At 43.1% G+C, this 20590-nt stretch overlaps 1 protein-coding gene across 1 annotated transcript in view; it reads right to left on the bottom strand.

The window, feature by feature from the left end:
- The window catches only part of LOC119975528, a 177155-nt gene that overhangs the window by 71964 nt on the left and 84601 nt on the right, over positions 1 to 20590 (bottom strand). The window contains exons 11-14 of the mRNA XM_038815318.1: positions 19592 to 19627; positions 19043 to 19069; positions 18700 to 18723; positions 14712 to 14738 (exon numbers count right to left, since the gene is read on the bottom strand). Coding sequence (XP_038671246.1) covers positions 14712 to 14738; positions 18700 to 18723; positions 19043 to 19069; positions 19592 to 19627 — 114 coding nt within the window. The remainder of the gene's footprint in view (positions 1 to 14711; positions 14739 to 18699; positions 18724 to 19042; positions 19070 to 19591; positions 19628 to 20590) is intronic.

The following is a 20590-nucleotide window of genomic DNA, read 5'->3' as shown; positions in this document are numbered from 1 at the left end:
TGTAAGACTTCTTACTGTGCTCACCCCAGTCCAACGCCGGCATCTCCACATCATGGCTACCATCGACACCGCAAACTGCCGGCTCAAAGTGGAGAGGATCTCCAGGAAGATTGCGCATATAGACACTGACATTAAGTTTCTACAAAGATGCAAAAAAGCAGACAAGATCCCGGAAGGGCTACAAACCCACTCAAGTCGACCTACAACACAGACTACGCTGAAAGACTCTGCCGCCGCACCTCTGCCACACTCCTCAAACACCTCGTACACCAGCTCTACAGCACTCGACGCAACCTGGAAACAAAGATAGAGGCCATATTGTCAAATTGCGCTCAGGAGACAGCAGACCAGCTGCGTAACACCGCCAAACAGATGAGACACAGAACATAGAACAGTACAGCACAGAACAGGCCCTTCGGCCCTCGATGTTGTGCCGAGCAATGATCACCCTACTTAAACCCACGTAACCTGTCTACCCGTAACCCAACAACCCCCCTATTAACCTTACACTACGGGAAATTTAGCATGGCCAATCCACCTAAGCCGCATATCTTTGGACTGTGGGAGGAAACCGGAGCACCCGGAGGAAACCCACGCACACATGGGGAGGACGTGCAGACTCCACACAGACAGTGACCCAGCCGGGAATCGAACCTGGGACCCTGGAACTGTGAAGCATTGATGCTAACCACCATGCTACCGTGAGGCCCCAACGATACAGTGAGACAACGATACCATGCCACCTATATGCACACCAAGAACAGGAAGCTTGAGAAACTCGGCATCACCACCAGCAGCAACCAAGCCTCCCCCAGTACCACAGTCGAAAACAATGCAGGGAAATCAATTGTCAACTTGTCAGACTAGACCCTTCAACCAGATGAAATCGAAGTCCTCAGCAGAGTGCTCAATTTCTGCACCACCACCAAAATGGACCCCATCAGTCTCGCGGCAGACACGGAGGAATTCCAGGCGAATGAGGCTCCGGGAATTCTTCCACAGACCCCAAGAGGCCGACAGCGAACACAAGGAGACGACCAATGAACCGGAACACCAGACCGCGAGATCTGCGGTGCAGCAAACGAAAAGGAAAGAGTCGAATTGGACCCCTCCGGAAGGCCGCTGCCCTAGACTCGACATGTATGCTCAAGCCGTCAGAAGTCGTGTCAATGCCAGATTCATCAGTCGCATTCACATGGCAGTCCCGAACGTCACCCAAGTACAACACAACGCCATCCGCGCTCTCAAAACCAACCGCAACATCGTCATCAAACCAGCAGACAATGGAGGGGCCACCGTCTTACTGAATAGAACGGACTACTACAAAGAAGTATACCGACAACTCAACAACCAGATACACAACAGACAGTTACCCGCAGATCCAACCAAGGATCCGCCAACTCAACAGACTGATCAGGACCTTGGATCCAGACCTTCAGAGCACCCTCCGTGCTCTCATCCCACGTAATCCCCGCATTGGATATCTCTACTGCCTCCCGAAAATACACAAGGCCAACACACCAGGCCGTCCTATCGTTTCAGGCAATGGGACCCTGTGTGAGAACCTCTCTGGCCACATCGAGGGCATCTTGAAACCCATCATGCAAGGTACACCCAGCTTCTGTCGCGACACGACGGACTTCCTACAGAAACTCAGCTCCCATGGACCAGTTGAACCAGGAACATTCCTCGTCACAATGGATGTCTCGGCCCTCTACACCAGCATCACCCATGACGACGGCATTGCTGCAACAGCCTCAGTCCTCAACACTGACAACTGCCAATCTCCAGACGCAATTCTGCAACTCATCCGCTTCATTCTAGATCACAACGTCTTCACCTTCGACAACAAATTCTTCATTCAGATACATGGAACTGCCATGGGGACCAAATTTGTACCTCAATATGCCAACATCTTCATGCACAAGTTTGAACAAGACTTCCTCACTACACAGGACCTGCTACTGATGTTATACACCAGATATATCGATGACATTTTTTTCCTTTGGACCCACAGCGAAGAATAACTGAAACGACTACACAATGAGATCAATAAATTCCATCCCACCATCAGACTCAGCATGGATTATTCTCCAAATTCTGATGCATTCTTGGCCACACTCATCTCCATCAAGGACGGTCACCTTAGCACTTCGCTTTACCGCAAGCCCATAGACAACCTCACGATGCTCCACTTCTCCAGCTTTCACCCGAAACCCATTAAAGAAGCCATCCCCTATGGACAAGCCCTCCGTATACACAGGATCTGCTCAGGCGAGGAGGAGCGTAACAGACATCTACAGATGCTGAAAGATTCTCTCGTATGAACGGTATATGGCGCTCGACTAATCAATCGACAGTTCCAACGCACCACAGCAAAAAACCGCACCGACCTCCTCAGATGACAAACACGGGACACCATTGACAGAGTACCCTTCGTCGTCCAGTACTTCCCTGGGGCGGAGAAACTACGACATTTTCTTCGCAGCCTTCAACACACCATCAATGAAGATGAACATCTTGCCAAGGTCATCACCACACCCGCACTACTGGCCTTGAAACAACCGCGCAACCTCAAACAACCCATTGTTTGCAGCAGATTACCCAGCCTTCAGAACAACGACCACGACACCACACAACCCTGCCACGGCAATCTCTGCAAGACATGCCAGATCATCGACTTGGATACCACCATTACACGTGGTAACACCACCCACCAGGTACACGGCACATACTCGTGCGACTCGACCAATGTAGTCAACCTCTTACGCTGCAGGAAAGGATGTACCGAAGCGTGGTACATTGGCGAGACCATGCACACACTGCGACAACGAATGAACGGGCATCGTGCGACAATCACCAGGCAGGAATGTTCCTTTCCAGTAGAGGAACACTTCAGTAGTCAAGGGCATTCAGCCTCTGATCTCCGGGTAAGCGTTCTCCAAGGCGGTCTTCAGGACACGCGACAACGCAGAATTGCCGAGCAAAAACTTATAGCTATGTTCCGCAAGCATGAGTGCAGCCTCAACAGGGATCTTGGATTCATGTCGCATTACATCCACCCCCCACCATCTGGCCTGGACTTGCAAAATCCTACCAACTGTTCTGGCTTGAGACAATTCACACCTCTTTAACCTGTGATTATCCCTCTCCCTGGATCTGCAATGATTTGATTACCTGCAAATGCTCGCATTCCAAGCATTGTCCATCATCTCTGACTTTGTCTGTATAAATGTTTCTAGAACATACCTCGCCATTCACCTGAGGAAAGAGCTGCGCTCCGAAAGCTCGTGTTTGAAACAAACCTGTCGGACTTTAACCTGGTGTTGTAAGACTTCTTACTGAATTATAAAGTAGTTATGGTCCTGACCAGGTATGTCCAAGCATACTGTGTGAGGCTAGCAAAGAAATTGCGGGGGCCCTGGCTGAGTTACTTGCATGATTATTAGCCACGGGTGAGGTGCCAGAAGACTGGAGGGTAGAAAATGTTGCGTCCTTCTTTAAGAAAGGCTGCAAAGAAAAACCTGGGAATTATAGCAGGGTAAGTCCTACATCTGTGATGGGTAAATTACTCGGGAGTATTCTGCGGGATAGGATATTTGGGAATTTGGAATCAGAATTTTGGAAAGACCGGGGTTTAATCGGAGTAGTCAGTAGGGCTCTGTGCAAGGCAGATCACGCTGTAAAACATTGTAGAATTCTTTGCTGAAGTGACCATGAATATTCGTGTGGGCAGGGTTGTATACATTGTCTTTCCGGATTTTAGGTAGTCCTTTGATTAACTTCCATATGGCAGATTGCTCTGGAAGGTTAAGTCACATGGAATCCAAGGAGAGCTGGAAAATTGAATGTACAATTGGCTTGATGGTACGAGACAGAGTGTCATGGTGGAAAGATGCTTGTCCGACTTGAGGCCGATGACTTGTGGTACACCTCATGGGCCAGCTCTGTGTCCATTGCTGTTTCTTATCTGTAGCAACGATTTGGTTGAGAATGTAAAAGGCAAGATCTGTAATTTTGCATATTACACAAAATAATTGGTATCATTGGCAGTGAGGAAGCTCGGAGTTGGGACGAGAATTGGCAAATGAAGTTCAATATAGATCAGTACGAGGTGCTGAAATTTGGAAGATCATATAAAGGTAGGACATTCACGGTGAATTGTAGGACCTCAGGGAGTATCGTCGGAGTGAAAAACCTTGGAGTTTAGGTGCACCGTCCCACTAAATATGGAGTCACAGGTAGATAGGGCAGGGAAGAAGCCTTTTTACATGGTTGCCTTCATCAGTCAGTCGATTGAGTATATAACTGGGAAATTCCGTTTTAGTAGTACAGGACTTTGGTAAGATAGCACCTAGAGAATTGTGTTCGCTTTTTGCCGCTTCAGGAAGTATGTTATTTAACTGGAGAGAGGGCAGAGTAGATGTACAAATATATTGGCTGGACTCAAGGGACTGAGTTACAGGGTGAGATTGGTCAGCCGAGGACATTTTCCTTTGGAGCGTCGTGAATTATCGGATGATCTTATCGAGGTGTATAAGGTCATAAGCGATATGGATTTGGCGAATGCATTCAGTCTTTTTCCAGGGTTTGGGGAATCTAGTTTTCATCAGGTTTGGTTGGCATGGAACATTTTGGGCATTGCACCCTGTCTCTGTGCTGTAGCTTCTCTGGTTCTCTGAACACAGCAATTTTAATATACTGGCCAAGCATGTTGTTCAGTACATTTTCAACAGTGTGGCTTCCAAACAAACGGTGGAACAGCAGGCACGATTTCCACCTTTCTCTAACGGCAAGACAAATTGGAGGACCAGCATCAACTATTCTACATTGCCTTCATTAATGTGACCAAGGATATTGACTCAGTCAAACGAGAAGTGCAAAGGAAATCCAGCTGTCCTGATGAATTCATCACCATCATCCGACTCGACCATGACAAGATTTCAGCAACAGTCCTCATCGAGGGAAGTAAGATCATTAATTTCCATGATCAAGACTGGAATAAAGCAAGGGTGTGACATGGTCCCTACCCTTTGCTCCGTCTTCACCACCACGATCCTTCACATTGTTAATAGCTAGCGTCCTTGATGAGTAGATTTCTTCTACAGCATGGGCCGAAACGTTTTAAACTTTAACAGATTGAAATTCAATAGGAACACGACACTAACATTGCTCGTGGAACTTCAGTACAGGAATTACCTCGCCATCTCCATTCTCCGAGAAGAGAACTGCCAAATCGTGCTTGACAACTTCCTGGAAGCATGCCAAATAATTGGTTGGAGCCTCAATCTCAAGAAGACTGAAGTCCTATAGCAACCCTCCACAGTGTACGATTGGGTCTGTGCATCCATCAAACTCAACGGAAGGACCATTCCAATGGTGCGACCACCCACACCTTGGTAGCCACCTTTCATATACGACTGACAACAGTACGGCCATCCAACATTGTATCCAGTCCGAGAGTGCCTCCTTCAGTGGACTAAGGATGAGAGTCTTTGATGACCGTAACACCCGTCCGTACAGCACGATTCTTCTGTACAAGGCGCTTATCCTTCCAACGTTTGTCTATGGCTCAGAGATTTGTGCCAGATGCCACCTTTAGAACATGGAGTAATGTGGTCAACGCTGTGTGAGACGGGCAGTCCGATTCGGTTGGGAGGATAGGCTTGTTAACGTACGTCTCCTTGAAGGAGTCAAGAGCCCCATTATCGAGGCAATCGTCATCCAAATCAACCTCTGTTTGTCCCGCCATAAGCTTAGGACATCAGCGTCCCAACTGCCAAATAAATTTTCTCTGCGTAGCTCAATGAAGGCTACTGAGCAAGAGAAAGACAAAGGAGTGCTTCAAAGACACCATGAAGGCTCATTTCAAGAATGACAACATAGACGCCTGGGAGATCCTTGTTCAGAAGAAACCTACTTGGATGAATCTACTGATTAAAGGGACACAATTCTTCAAGGACACGTGACGCAAAATGGGACCGGAAAAATCAGTCTGAAAAAGGAACATCAGCGATCTAGCATGCAAGAATCGATCCCAGCTCACTAATACCCCTGCAAAGTGACAGATCGAAGATGCGACTCTGGGTAGGACTCACCAACCACGCAATAACCGACACACCCCACAGACAGTAACAGTTATTTCTTGAAGTGGACATTCATATTAGTTAGTGAATGAGCACCGACGTAGAAGACCATAAAACCTGTACTCACGTGCCCCAATCTGGACTCGCAACTTCTCCCTCTTTTATCTGAGATTGGGCGACTCTAATTGCATCAGCACGCATTCCAAAAATACTGCATAGAGCTTTCTATGTAATTGTTCTGTTTCAGAACTCATTGTCGGCATCACCAGAAGTTGGGAACCTAAAATACCGTTCCCTATAATTAATGTAATGCCCGCAATGTGCAGGTAACCTCCCACATCTACCACTTAATCCCTGGTCGCTAACTTAATCGCTAAGCGAATTTTTAATGAATAGATTTATATTGTGTCTTCGTTAAATCTTCGCACCCTAAACATTTGGTTTACTACTCCTACTGGACAACAAATTGTCTCGTAGAATTTGAATAGTTTGTTATATTTTGTCTTGTTCACATTAAAGTAATCTTCCAGAGGGCATCTTCTTTAAGAACGTCTGCTGATCACTTGCACCTGTGCAAATTATTAATACATTTCCATCCCTAGTGAGTGCCAATGCTCTTCATATCGAAATTAGTTTTGTATCGCTTGTTGTCTAGTCACTCATAATTCACAGAACGTTCCTCGGACAAGGACACGTAGACCTCACTATATTTTATTATGTAAGCAAAAGGACAAAATGACTTGCCATTTCGTTATGCTGCAATGCAAACCATGGAATTTTTGGGAGTGCTTGTATATATCTGAATATCTTTCTAATTGACTCCCATCTGAAACCACCTTTCTCCGCCATTTGCTTTGAACTTTAATTTGCTGATGCCTGCGTGCAAATTTCAAAGTCCATCTTTCGTTATACTTGTCTTTCCTTGCAGCTTGCTGGATTTTGCTTTTGAACAATGTCTCTTCTCCTCCCCAAGAAACAGTATCTCTCTTTATCTTCCCTCACTTTCCATCTCTCGTTCTTTCACTTCCCTCTCTTTTTCTTGCACCTCGAAATTCTTAAGTTCTATGGCGCTTCGTAGTTGAAAGGCCATTAATTCAATTTCCTCATTTCTTTAAATATTGAGTTCGGCTAGTCCCTCTTGTAAACTTAAATGTCTGGCTCAGCTGTCAGTTATGACGGGCTTATCGAACCCCGTAGATAAGACTATTTGCACGGCATCTGTCAATTCCATTAGTTTTCTTTTCGGCACACTTTTCAACTTGCTGAGTTGATATTGTCTACATGCAGGTAAGATCGAGTTGTAAAAGATGCATCCTTGTTGCGAATGTACTTTAACTAACACGTTCTTACTTGGGTTAATTTGTCCCCATCCCCCTCCTTCTGTTTAAAAAGTCAAAAATGTCCGACACCCAACGAATTAACGTTTTGGGATCTCGTCTGAATCCCAATTTTATCTCAGAATCATGTTATGTGCGAGTGTATCCCAACTCAGAACACTCGTTTGTGGGAATGTTCGGTATTGTTTTTGCAATGCAGTGAGGAGTAAAGAGAAACACCATTGGAGTAAACAATATAGTCGTCGTACAACAATTATTCACTGCTATTATTAAATTAAAGTTACGATAAACACACATAATCATGTGATCACTACTCTGAGTCAATTAAGTATATAAACCAATAAACACATATGCAGTTGATGCAGAACGTAACCCCAATTCAAAAATACACGTACTATCCATGGAAATACCTCTTTCACCTGGAGGGTGGGAATCCCTGTTACCCAAAATACATCCAAGTTAAATACACCAATGAATTACCCCCGGTCAAAATTGGCACATAATTGAAGATTGATGTCTGCGGAACGGCATTTCTGGGTCCAGCAAAGGTATTTGAACCCCGTTACGTACGATTCTGCGTTGACGTTGATCTCAGCCATATAGGTTGTTAGATTAGTGCTAATTATGTTACTCAACAAATGGATGACAAAGATAATAACCAATGGGATTTAGTAAGAATTCGCAGAAAGCCCCCTAATTGTCTTAATGGCAAGATGCAGAGGATATTGGTCAAATTTTGTTGTGACCGGAAGCTTGTGTCCCGTGGTGTAACACACGGATCAGTGCTGTGTTTCTTGGTGTTTGCATGTATATTAATGGCCTATATGGGAATGGAGGGATAAAATCAGCAAATTCGCAAAATGAAATAAATCGTATTAATTAACGAGGAGGAGCGCCATGCTTTAGAGGGCGATATATGGGTTCGTCAGAAGTACAGAACGGTGGTAATAGAATTTTACCCTGTAACGTGTGAGGTGATGTATTCTGGGACAATGAACAAAACAATTATTTACACAATGAATTGTAGAATGCTAGGAAGTGCAGAGGAATAGGGGAACCATAGGGTGCATGACGCCAAGTCCATGAAGGTAGCCGGCTTCAAAGGACATAGATGATACTTGCTTTTATTAGGTGAGGCATATAATATATGAACGGGAAGGGTATAATGGAGGATTGTAACACGCTTGTTCGCCCACAGCGCGAGAACTGTATGCAGTTCTGCTCGCGAAACCACAGGGGTGATGTGATTGCACGAGGAAGCGTGGCGCAGGGATTCGCCAGGATGTTGCCTGGGCTGGTGTATCAGCTATGAAGAGAGTGTGGATAGGCAGTGTTTGCTTATCTTGGAGCAGAGACGGCGATAGGGAACCTCGTGGAGACGAAGAAACTAATGATGGATACAGGCCCGGTCGTTAGGAAAGAACATTGCTCCTAAGTAGAGCGATCGATGTCAGGGTCATCAATGTAAGATAATGAGCAAATTATTTATTTTTGTAATTAAGAATTCAATTTAGTCAGGCCTATCCACCTATCCTGCATATCTTTGGGTTGTGGAGAGAGATTCACGTAGATATAGGATATTGTGCAAACTCGACAGGCCAGTGGCCTGGGGCTGGGATAGAGCCGGGTCCTCGTCGCCGTGAGGCCGTTGTGCTAACCAGTGCACCACTATGCCACGAATAAGATATTTCGATGAGACTTGTGGGAATACCTCTTTCACCTGGAGGGTTAGAATCTGAATCTCATTATCTGATAGTGTGATGGACGGAAAACCGTTCAGAACATGTATAACCATTTAGATGGTCACTTTAACTGCCATTGCATACGAGACTACATATCAAGTGATGACAAATGTGATTAAAATAGATGGGTGTTTGATGGAGTATGATGCAACTAACACTATCCGACAAGTTAATTGCACTTTCACCACGCAAGAAGCTGACCATCATCCAGGAAGATAAACTGTTCAGTTGTTCGACACCCCTGTGACTTAGATCAATCTTCATTCCGCTGTGCGGAGTCTGCACGTCTGTGCGGAGTCTGCTCGTTCTTCCCGTGTCTGTGTTGGGTTCTTCCAGGTGCTCTGGTTTCCTCCCACGGTCACAAGATGTGCGGGTTAGGTGGATTGGTCACACTAAATTGACCCGTAGTTTCCAATGATTAGATTGGGTTGCTGGGTTACCGGGATAGTGTAGAGGTGTAGGTTTAGGTAGAGCTCTCTTTGAGTGGACTTGTAGACTCGTTGGGCCGAATGGCTTCCGTCTTCACTGTAAATTCTATGATTTCTAAGATTACATTCTTTTTACCTTGGAGCTGAGTGAAACCAATTTCGACAATCATATGCATTGTGCGCAGTCTATGTTTTCCACATTAGCACCCCATTTTTATTAGTTTCACATAGAGATTGCACATCGATGGCCCTTAACAGACACTGAAGGTGAATAAAAATAGGGTTGTTTGTAACAATTTAGAAGATAATCCACGCATGGATTACTACGGTTTCATGACACAGCCATTATCATTTAGCGCCGATGTTCAGAGGTTGTTTTGCCCATGGGCACTAAACCCAGCAACAGAGTTATTTATGTTATTTTTCCTTTGAATGCCGAATGCAGCGTAGAGCAAATGCTGCAAACTGTTTGTTTCTGAAGGAATAAATCGAATGATTTGCTCCTAAATGAACCTTGATTCGTGTTATTGCGAATGCTTAGCGGGATGTCGTGGAACTGCGATATCAATGGTCTTTCCACAGTAAGGTGGCTTAATATAGCATGTCAGCACATACATGACATTTCCTCGTCACATCATTATATCCGATAAGTTATCAATTGCGGATATTCGAAAGTCTGCCTTCACTGTCGCTAACCGGTTTGTAGAATCGTTTCCTTCAGTTCATATGCACGTGTTAGCTGCAGTTGTGAGATTCTGGATTTGAGGTAAGTACCGGAAATTAACAGAATCAATGATAATCTTTTCTCTTCTTAAAATCCAGCAGAATATCTGGTAATTTAAGGGCAGACATTTTACGTTTTTCAGTCCTAATGAAAGTAAAAAAAAAACAGGTTTCCGAGGGAAACAGGTCAGATGTGTAAATTAAGAAAGTGACTAATTGTTTAAGACTGGTTCCTGGGACAGGAAAGGCAGAGCGTTTATAAACTAGCTGCAGAAGTGCAGTCTGCAAGGAATACCTTGTGTTCGCTCAGTGGTTAGAGGCATTAGGGTGTGACTGGATAGCGGCAGGAGTGTGTGATGGTGTTACAGTCCAAAGATGAATGGGTAGGTGGATGGCGATGGTAGATTTCCCCTTTGTGTCCAGGGATGTGTAGGATTGGTTGTGGTGTTAGATGTGTCAGGTCCCTGTGCGTGGGGAGTTTGCACATTCTACCCATGTCTGCGTGGGTATCTCCACCACAATTCAAAGATGCGCAGGATAGATGAATTGGTTCGGCTAAATTGTTCCTTAACTGGAATAAAAAAATAATTCTGTGCTTTTAATGTATAAAATAAAAAGTTATGGGGTACAGAGTTAGTCGAGGTTGGGGTGAGGTGTATATGGATATACTGCTCATTTGAAGGGTCGGTGCTGTCTCGATGGGCAGACTGGCTTCCTTATTCACTGTTGCGATTCAATGAGTTTATATATATATAAGTGAGGCAGTAAGATGGATCTAAGAGGTAGTACAGTAGGAGCCTCAGCAACCACTTATGGAGCCATCGCATCCCCATGAATGGGAACAGTTTCTCCACATCTAATCTGTTTAGTCACCTCATGAATTTGAAACTTTTCAATCAGGACAGACCAACTTCTCCAAAATATCTACGTCCCTGAGGTTCCTGGAATTCTTCTTTCCATTTTCGAATGAACGATACAGTGACATTGATGGCCATTCAGTGAAAGATCAGGTGGTTAATCCGGGATATGGAGGGAGTTTCTTCTCAGGAGGGGTTGATTGTATTGCACCTGTTCTCATTGGAGTTTAGCACAATGTGAGCCGACCTTATTGTGACATTAGAAATTCTTAGGGGGATTGACATGGTGGACACTGAGATGTTGTTACCTCTTAGAGGTCTCTTGGTCTGTACTCGTTGGAGTTCAGAAGGATGAGAGGGGATATTATTGAAACGTACACGATACTGCGAAGCCTGGATAGAGTGTACCTCGAGAGAATGTTTCCACTTGTAGGAAAAACTAGAACCACAGGACACCATCTCAGATTAAAGTGCCGATCCTTTAAAACAGAGATGAGGAGGATTTATTTTCAGCCCGAGGATGGTAAATATATGGAACTATTGTCCGCAGAAGGCTGTGGAGGCCAATTTACTGAGTGTCTTTAAGACACAGATATATGTATGTTCTTCATTAATAAGGGAATCAGGTGTTGTGGGGAGAAGGCAGGAGATTGGGGATGAGGAAAATATCAGCCGTGATTGAATGGCGGAGCAGACTCGATGGGCCATGTGGCCTAGTTCTGCTCCAATGCATTATGCTCTTATAAGGACTGTCTCTCTGTTAAGGAGGAGTTTCTTCTCTCAAAAGTTAGCGAATCTGTGTAATTCGTTACCACAGAGAGCAGCAGAGGTTTTGTTGTTCATTGTTTTCAAGGTTGAGATAGACAATTTTAAATCAGTAAAGGAATGAAGAATCATGTGGATAAGAGAGAAATGGAGTCAAGGATTGAATATAATCAGCAAAAGGGTGATTAAGTGGCGGAACAGACTCGATGGACCGAATGGCCCAATTATGTTGCTACATCTGATGCTCTTTTCTGCTGCCGGCTAATTGTCGTTTTAATCTTCCGTTCCATTTCTTATTCAAATATTTCTGTTCCCTTGCTCTCGATCTCTTCTTCCATAATGTTGAACGTTATTTTAAAGAACAGCACATATTCGATTGCTCTATCGATATCAATCCATGGAATTTCTGACAGTATGTTCAGAAATTTCCCTTCATAACCGTGTTGCATTTTTTCTTGTTTTACTGCTTTTGCATGGCTGCTGTCGTTAATAATTATGCCTTTCTGTTTCTGTTCCCAGGGCACTTATGCTTTTATTGTATTACTTGTACTTGATAACCTCACTTTGTTTTGCACAATCACCATTTTCTATTCTCCACTACACCAATGTTATATTCTAACGCATCAGCTGGCTTCCATTTAGCCATCTACTTATTTCCTCCGCGCAGTAACCTTTTCACAATTCGAAGTTTTCAGTTATCTGGGAAGATAATAAGCACGAAAAGTCACCTCAAATTCTCTTTCTGCAAGGTTTATCCCCCTGTTCCGTTGAATATTTCTACTATTCTGTTTTATTATCATTGTCCATTTATATAAATACACCCAGTGATTTAAAATAAGTAATCTTGTATGAAAAACATTCAATCCATTGCACTTTCATTTCCAGGAGCATTCGTCATGGTGACACATCAACGCTTCTTTGGTTATATAAAAGCGACTGGTTTATGGGGCAACATATTGGATGGATTGAAGGTTTACTAGCTAATAAAAACAGATTTGGCATGATTTTGACTTTTTCTTGTTTGTAGTATGTGACGAGCGCTGTGCCACAGGAATCAGTGCTGTGGCCTCAATGTTTGCACTTATAAAGTTGACAAGTAATGTGTGATGTAGGAGCTGAAGATATCGTTGCTAAATGTGCTGACTAAACCTAGCGAGATAGCGCTACTGTCACTTAGTGGTACCACAGAGATCAACTATAATCTATAATGCTCTGGAGCTCAGGACTCGATTTCCAACATTGCAGAGAGTGGAATCCCAATTCAGTAATATTTGGAATGAAACACATCTAATGCTGACAAGGATTGTTGTAAAATCCCTTGTAGTTTAGTAATGTCCCTCAGAGAAGAAAATCTACTGTTATTACCAGGTTTAGCCTGCATGCGAGTCCAGACTCTCGTCGATGCAGATGACTCTTAATTGCCCTCGGAAATGGACTCGGAAACCACTCATGTCAATTTCTTTATTGCTGGGCAATACATCCTGGCCTTGAAAGCGAAGCTTATATCCCATGAAATAATGGAAAAATTAGAAAAGTAAATTATGGAAATGTTGTACGGAGGTTATGTAAGGACGTAGACATGTGGGAAAAATCTGGCAAATGAAGTATCATGTAGAAAATATGAGGTTATCCACTTTAACAACAAGAAGAAACAGGACGCTTATTACGAAATGCTCCGAGGTCCAGATACATCTGGTGTTCGAGTGCATGAATCACAAAAAACGTTGCATAAGCGTACACCAATTCGGAAAACTAACAGGTTATTCCCGTTTACTGTGACGGAATTTATTAACGAGGGAGGGAGGTCATGCTCCAGTTGTACAGGGCATCGTTGAGACCTATAGAGTCTAGTACTGTTCATCTTATTTGAATAAAGATGCAAATGCTTGCGAAGCACTACACGGAATGTTTGCTAGATTAATAGCGGATTGTCTTACGAGGGAAGGTTGGACAGAAAAGATTTGTATCCAATAGAGTTTAGGTCAGTAAGAGGCAACATTTTTGTTGTACGTATGGAATAGGAGTTTTTTTTAAATTGAGGGGCAACTTAGTTGCCAATTCACCTACTCTGCGGATGTTTTGGATTCTGGGGTGAGACCCAAGAGGAGAGTGGCTAGAATCGAACTCAGGTCCTCGGCACCGGAGGCCAATAGTGCTAACCACTGTGCCACCGTGCTACACGAGTTAGAGACGACTTGATCGAAACAGTTACGATTGTGAGAACTATTGACAGGCAGGACGTGGTGTGGGTGTATCCTCTAGTCTGAGAGAAGAGAACGGTATGTCACTGTATAAATCTAACGGATCGTTCAATTAAAGTGGAGGTGATGAGTTTTTTTCTCTGTCCCAGAGGATCGTCAGTCCCTGAAACGTGTTTCCTCAAAAAGAAGGCGGAAGCAGTGACCTATATTTTCAAGGCAGAGAAAGCTATATAATGTATTGATTAAAAATGGTGCTAAAGTTTATCGACAGGTATAAATATGGGGTTTGAGTTACAATCATATCAGCCACGATGGCACACCAGGCTTGATAGGCCCTGTGGTCTACTTGTAACACTAATATATAGCTTCACATAAATGTTCAGGACTTCGGGTGAATTGTGGTCAGAAAAGAGTTGAGATCAACGTATTTCAATGATGCAAAGTCACTGAAATGTAATGTCTTTGAGGCTGCGATTGTATTTCACAAGTAAGACACATGTGTCCTGGTGCCACCGTGTAATTTGAGTTTATACCGCATCATCTGTAGATGGGTATATTGTTACATTACTTACTGCTCATTTGAAGAAGTTTTTTGCATTCTAATGGCAAAACAAATAAAATCATACCATAAGTAACTACTAAGAACTGCAGGATCAAATGATAAAATAACAATGCCACGCTATTAATCAATAAAGATATGATTTGATTTGAGCATGCTCTTTAATCAATCTTCTGTAGTTACGTCAGATTTCGCTGCTTTTTACGATTACATGTTTCGAATGTAGCGAATTTGTAAAGTAGTTCTGAAAATTATGAATCGCGCAAGACGCACCTGCGGAGAAAGAAGGCACAAATTACATGAACAGGGATGATAATTTCCTTCTTTCGACAGTTCTTTGACGTGCAATTTGTGTTAAATCTCCGAAGTCAGAAGGTTGATTCTGTCAATATCAAGAAAGAAAAAAAAAGAGAAATGAGACAATAATAATTCGATCCTAATACTTGTTTAGATTTCAACATGGATAATTTGGAACGTAGTTGAACAACGGAATACCGTGGCAGGTCGAAAAATTGGGATATGGCCAAAATCAGGTATAGAAACATAGAAAATTGGAGCAGCTGGGTGCCAGTCTGCCGTTCGAGTTTGCTCTGCCAGTCGTTATTATAATTGCTGATCATCCAACTGAATAGCCTCATGCAGCTTTTTCCGTATTCTTTGAGCCCCTTCGTACTAAGTAATTCTTCGAACTGATTCTTGACAACATGCCATGTTTTGGCTTCATCTGCTTCCTGTGGAAACGAATTCCACAGGCCGAGTACTGTCTTGGTGAATACATTTGTCATAATCTCTGCTGTAAATAATCTGCCCGTATCCTCAGAATATGACCCCTATTTCTGCACACAACCGGGAGGTCCTTTCTGGATCTACCCTGTCTAGTCCTGTTCGCAGTTTATTAATGTCTATGAGATCCCCACGAATTCTTCTGAAAACCAGCGAGTACAATCCTAATCTATTCAATCTCTGGCCACGCTTTCGACCCGCTAGCTCAGGGATCGGTCTGGCAAACGTTGCTGCACTTCCTCGAGAGCAAGAACATCCTTTTCCAGATAAGGCGTGCCATGATCGTACTGCTTGGTGGAGAACGTTTGATGGTCAAATGTAAATCACCTGCTCCAATTTGTAAAGATATAATAATAATCTTTATTGCCACATGTAGGCTTACATTAACACTGCAATGAAGTTACTGTGAAAAGACCCTAGTTGCCACTGATCCGGCGCCTATTCGGGTAAACAGAGGGAGAATTCAGAATGTTCAATTTACCTACCAGTACGTCTTGCGGGAATTGTGTGAGCACCCAGAGGGAATCCACGCAGACACGGGGATAAAGTGCACAGACAGTGATCCAAGCCGGAATTCTAACAATGATCCTGGTGCCGTGAAACAACAGTGCTACCCATTGTGCTACCGTGCTGTTCTATTTCCTTTCAGGTATAATCTCAGATGTAATATTATATTGTATCTGTTCTCAGATATAACTGATTCAATTTCAGTGATGAATGGAAGATTGTATGGATTACATCATCAGGTAGGGAAACCTGGGCAAGCACAGTAGCACAAGTGGATAGCACTGTGGGTTCACAGCGCCAGGGTCCCAGGTTAGATTCCCTGCGGGGTCACTGTCTGTGAGGAGTCTGCACGTTCTCTTCGTGTCTGCGTGGGTTTCCTCCAGGAGCCTGTTTTCCTCCCACAGCCCAAACACGTGCAGGATGGGTGGTTTGGCCATTAGAAATTGCCCTTAATTACCAAAAAGGTTAGGAGGGGTTTTTGGGTTACGGTGTTAGGGTGGAAGTGAGGGCTTAAGTGGGTCGGTGCAGACCCGATGGGCCGAATGGCCTCCTTTTGCAATTTATCTTCTGTGTTCCCTGTACCTTGAGGATGACATGTCGTGTGGAGAAAAGGGATGACGTAGTGCTGGATCTAATTCTGGAGAATGGAGCGTGAATGTTGTTGAGGTGGTGGTGGCTTAGTTGTAGCAACCAGAATATGGTACAAATTAAACTTATGGTGGACAAAAAGAAAGAGAAGTTACAACACAAATGTTTTTCGTTTTGGGTAGGGCATATTTTACAAGAGTAAGGCATAGTCTGGCGAAGGTAGATTGAAAACAACCAACTGTGTGTAAATGTACGGAACAGCAGCCTGGTTCATTCAAGAAAGAAATAGGAAAGGGACATGCCTAACATGTTCCTATTTGTGTGACAGGAAGAAGCAGAAATCCCGGGTAACCATAGATATTCAGGTTACGATGGGAAGGAGAAGAGAACCATTTATCAGGTACAATGGGGGAAAGTCAGCGGAGGCATTAACGGATATTGGGGATGAAGAAAACTTTCATCAGAGCAAAGATGGGATATGAGAAAGCTATGGCTAGTAATGTCTGGAACATTCAATATATTCAGAAAGTATATTAATGAGAAGAGGGAAACGAGGGAAAGAGTATGGTGTATTAGAGACCGATTGGGAAGCGTGAGTGGAACAAGAGGACATTGATAAGGTGTTGATCGAAAAGTTCACATTCCTCTTCATTCAAGATAATGGCGATGTAGTGTGGGACTTAGGTAGATAGACTCCGAGATTTGTGAACCAATTGACTTAGGCAGTGACAAGGTACTGGGTGTTTTGGCAGGCTTAAAAGTGGACATATCGACATCTCCCGATGAATTCTGCCAGGCTGCTTTGGGAATCGAGGGACGAAATTACAGGGGCTTTGAACGGAATTCTAATTTCCTCCTTGGGCACGGGGAAGATGCCGGATGAGTGGATGTCAGCTAACGTGGTTGTACCAAAGACGTGCAGGCTCGATAGGTTGGCCACGTTGAATTGACCCGTGGATGTGGTTTGGCTGTGTCTGCGTGACTTTCTCCGGGTGCTCCGGTCCCCTCCTTCAAGTCTCGAAAGTTGTGTTCTTATATCACTTGGGCATTTTGAATTCTCCCATTGTCTACCAGAACAGGCACCGGAATATAGGGGCTTTTTACAATAACTTAATTGCAGTATTAATGTAAGCCTATTTGTGACAATAAAGATTATTGTTATTAAATAGGCTTTGGGACGGTGATCTTTCAGAGAGTCGGTGCAGAGTCGATCGGCCGAATGGCGTCCTTCTGCTCTGGAAGGATTCCATAATTCGGTGAATGTTGAAGTAACACTGTACCGTTTCAGGAATTGGAAATGTCAGCATACAGCAGATGACCAAGCCTGCAATGACCTGAAAATTAATCTGAAACGAAGGTTATCCTGTATTATTCCGAATATAAAATGAAATGGCAACCAGTAACTATTGAAAGTCATAAGGGATTTGATAACGAGAAATTTTGTTTGCATTACTTATTTGAGATGTTTTGAGTGCAGTGGTTCAGCATGCTATTCAGTGGCGCTTTCCGGGGGCAGGCAGCACGTTTCAATGCCATCGAACATTTTGAAATGTTACGATTTTGTTCGGTGGAGTTCAGAAGAATAAGGGAGATTTAACAGAAACAATGCACTTTCAACAGCACTCCACAGGCAAGATGCAACAAGAATGTTCCCGATGACAGGGGTGACCAGAAGCAAGAGCCACAAGATGAGGTTAATGAGTAGACCATTTTGTATCGAGATGACTAAAACACTCTGCACCAAATGCGTGTTCGGCCTATGGGTTTCCATGTCGCAGAACGCAGTTGAGGCTCAAAAACGGTTGACGTTCAAGGATTGTTTGGATATCGCACTTCCGTGGAAGGAAACCTCAAGGGATATGGGGGATGGGGTGGGAGAAAACGGGATCAGGGTATTAATTTCGATAATCAGCCATGATTTTCGGAATGGCAGAGCAGTTTGGAAGGGGCGCATATCTTACTCCTGTTTCTATTTTCCATGCTTCTATGTGACAAACCATTAAGCTAATATCAAGAGTATTCCGGAGCAATGTACAAGGTGGAGACGGTATTATGACATTACACATTACAATATTCTATAATTCCTCTCAGTAATTCCCGGGTGTGTACGTTGAGATATGTACCGACAAATTGTTCATTCTGTTTGCCTGTAATGAGAATTATAGATCATGGTATGACTTGTGAGACCAATCATGTATGCAAGATATTTCCTGCAACAATGGACAGAGGAAAAAGTACGAAATGGTGAAAAAAGGTGTGCGTTATAACAATTGCCAAATGACCATTTTGCTCGGGAACTCGTTTTCGAATCGTTCATCTCATGGCAGACAAATACCTGCCAATTTCAAACTGTTCCATCCTATTCTGCGTCAGCCAATGCCTCCCAGTATATGATCTCATCGTTCGTATCGTTTGCAAGGATGTTTTTCTGAAGTGCACGTTGAAATGTAACAATGTGTACTATACCTGCTAACGTTCCCTTGGAGTCCGGCCCTGTAGAGGTAAGTCAAAAAAAGAAATGTACGCTGAATAGTGCGACGACAACGAATTGAATCGTCTTGTAACGAGTCTACCAATTTGCAGTGGCATTCGAATTGATGTAATTCTGCGAATGAAAGTTCTTCACAATGATGGTGGCTGAGGAAAAAGTAAAACACCATTTTAGAACAACATACCCTTTACCTTCATTTAGACAAAGTAAGCAATTGCTTCCTCGAATACTGCCGATCAGTATAAAGAAGATGCTGCATATCAGCTATCATGACAAAATCCAAATATTTTTTGTTCCGGCACCAAACATACGCATTAAACTGAATATTAGTTGATGTTGGACAATATGAATGCTTTCAGCCAGAAAAATACTTTGCAAATAATTAAGAGTTTCCTGCTGTTCGGCAGTATCTAGAAGATCAATGCACGCTGTCAGCGAAAGTACACGATGCTATTATTAATATATCATAGTCTATCAAGAGAAATTTCGGAATATCAATATATATTTTAGATGACAAATCTCACCAGCGTCGTTCGCTGTTGTCTGCATGTCCATTATTTCTTGGAAGCAAAGTCAACATGAAAACGGTATTTTAGAATTGCCGATTAGGATTTACAGCCTTTGAAACGAAAAGAGAAAATGAACGAAAAACTGAATATGTGTGGCAGCATTTACGGAGAGAGAAACTGAATTGACATTTCGTGTTCTTCGATCCCTCAGAAGGACGCTTCTGAAGAGCCATAAGGTCACGAATCGTTAATTCTGTTTCCTTCTCCGTAGATGCAACCAATCCTGCTGACATTTTACGGCATTTTCTGTTCCTAAATCAAGCAAACGTTGTCGGTATTATGTGTTGTGTGGAATATTGATTTGTCAGTTGCTTTGGTAAAGCAATCAAGAAATATACATCCATTTAACAATTCCACACGTCCGCTTGAAATACTGTTTTTTGTTAATGGATGAACAATGGTAAATTCGGAAGATAATATGCTGACTGGCTTTTTAAGAACATAACTATATTCAGAAAAAATCTAGTACATCTATTCAGCTGTTTGTCTTGGTCATCATTTACAAAAGAACCAAAAACCGAACAACCATCATGCTATTCATATTAAATCATGGTGGCCGGTTAATTTGTATATTTGTGGCACCATGTCTGCGTCAGTTGCATTAATGATGTATAATTAAAGTGAAATGTCACATATAATTTAATTTTCAAGCTCTTCAATAGTAATATTTATCCTAAAGTTACACTCAGTGTTTAATGTGTTCAAGCAAGAGGAACACAATGTGTTCAAATTCCAATTTCCACCAGACGTAATATTGCATTGCTATGCCCGGGGGTTTAATTTCCTTCACGTTGTAATAAGGTAAACTTTAATGAAATTGCATAATGGGTACAGTCTGCGCTTGTGATGGACGGGCAAAGTGGCAAAGGGAATTGTAAGTTTCTTGACATGTCCTCCATCATTATCGAAGATATTGCTAGAAACACAGGAAGCTAGTTTACGCCAAGATGGAGT

The sequence above is a fragment of the Scyliorhinus canicula genome, chromosome 13 (genome assembly GCF_902713615.1).
Source record: "Scyliorhinus canicula chromosome 13, sScyCan1.1, whole genome shotgun sequence".
NCBI lineage: Eukaryota > Metazoa > Chordata > Chondrichthyes > Carcharhiniformes > Scyliorhinidae > Scyliorhinus > Scyliorhinus canicula.
This window is presented reverse-complemented; position numbering and strand designations above follow the sequence as displayed.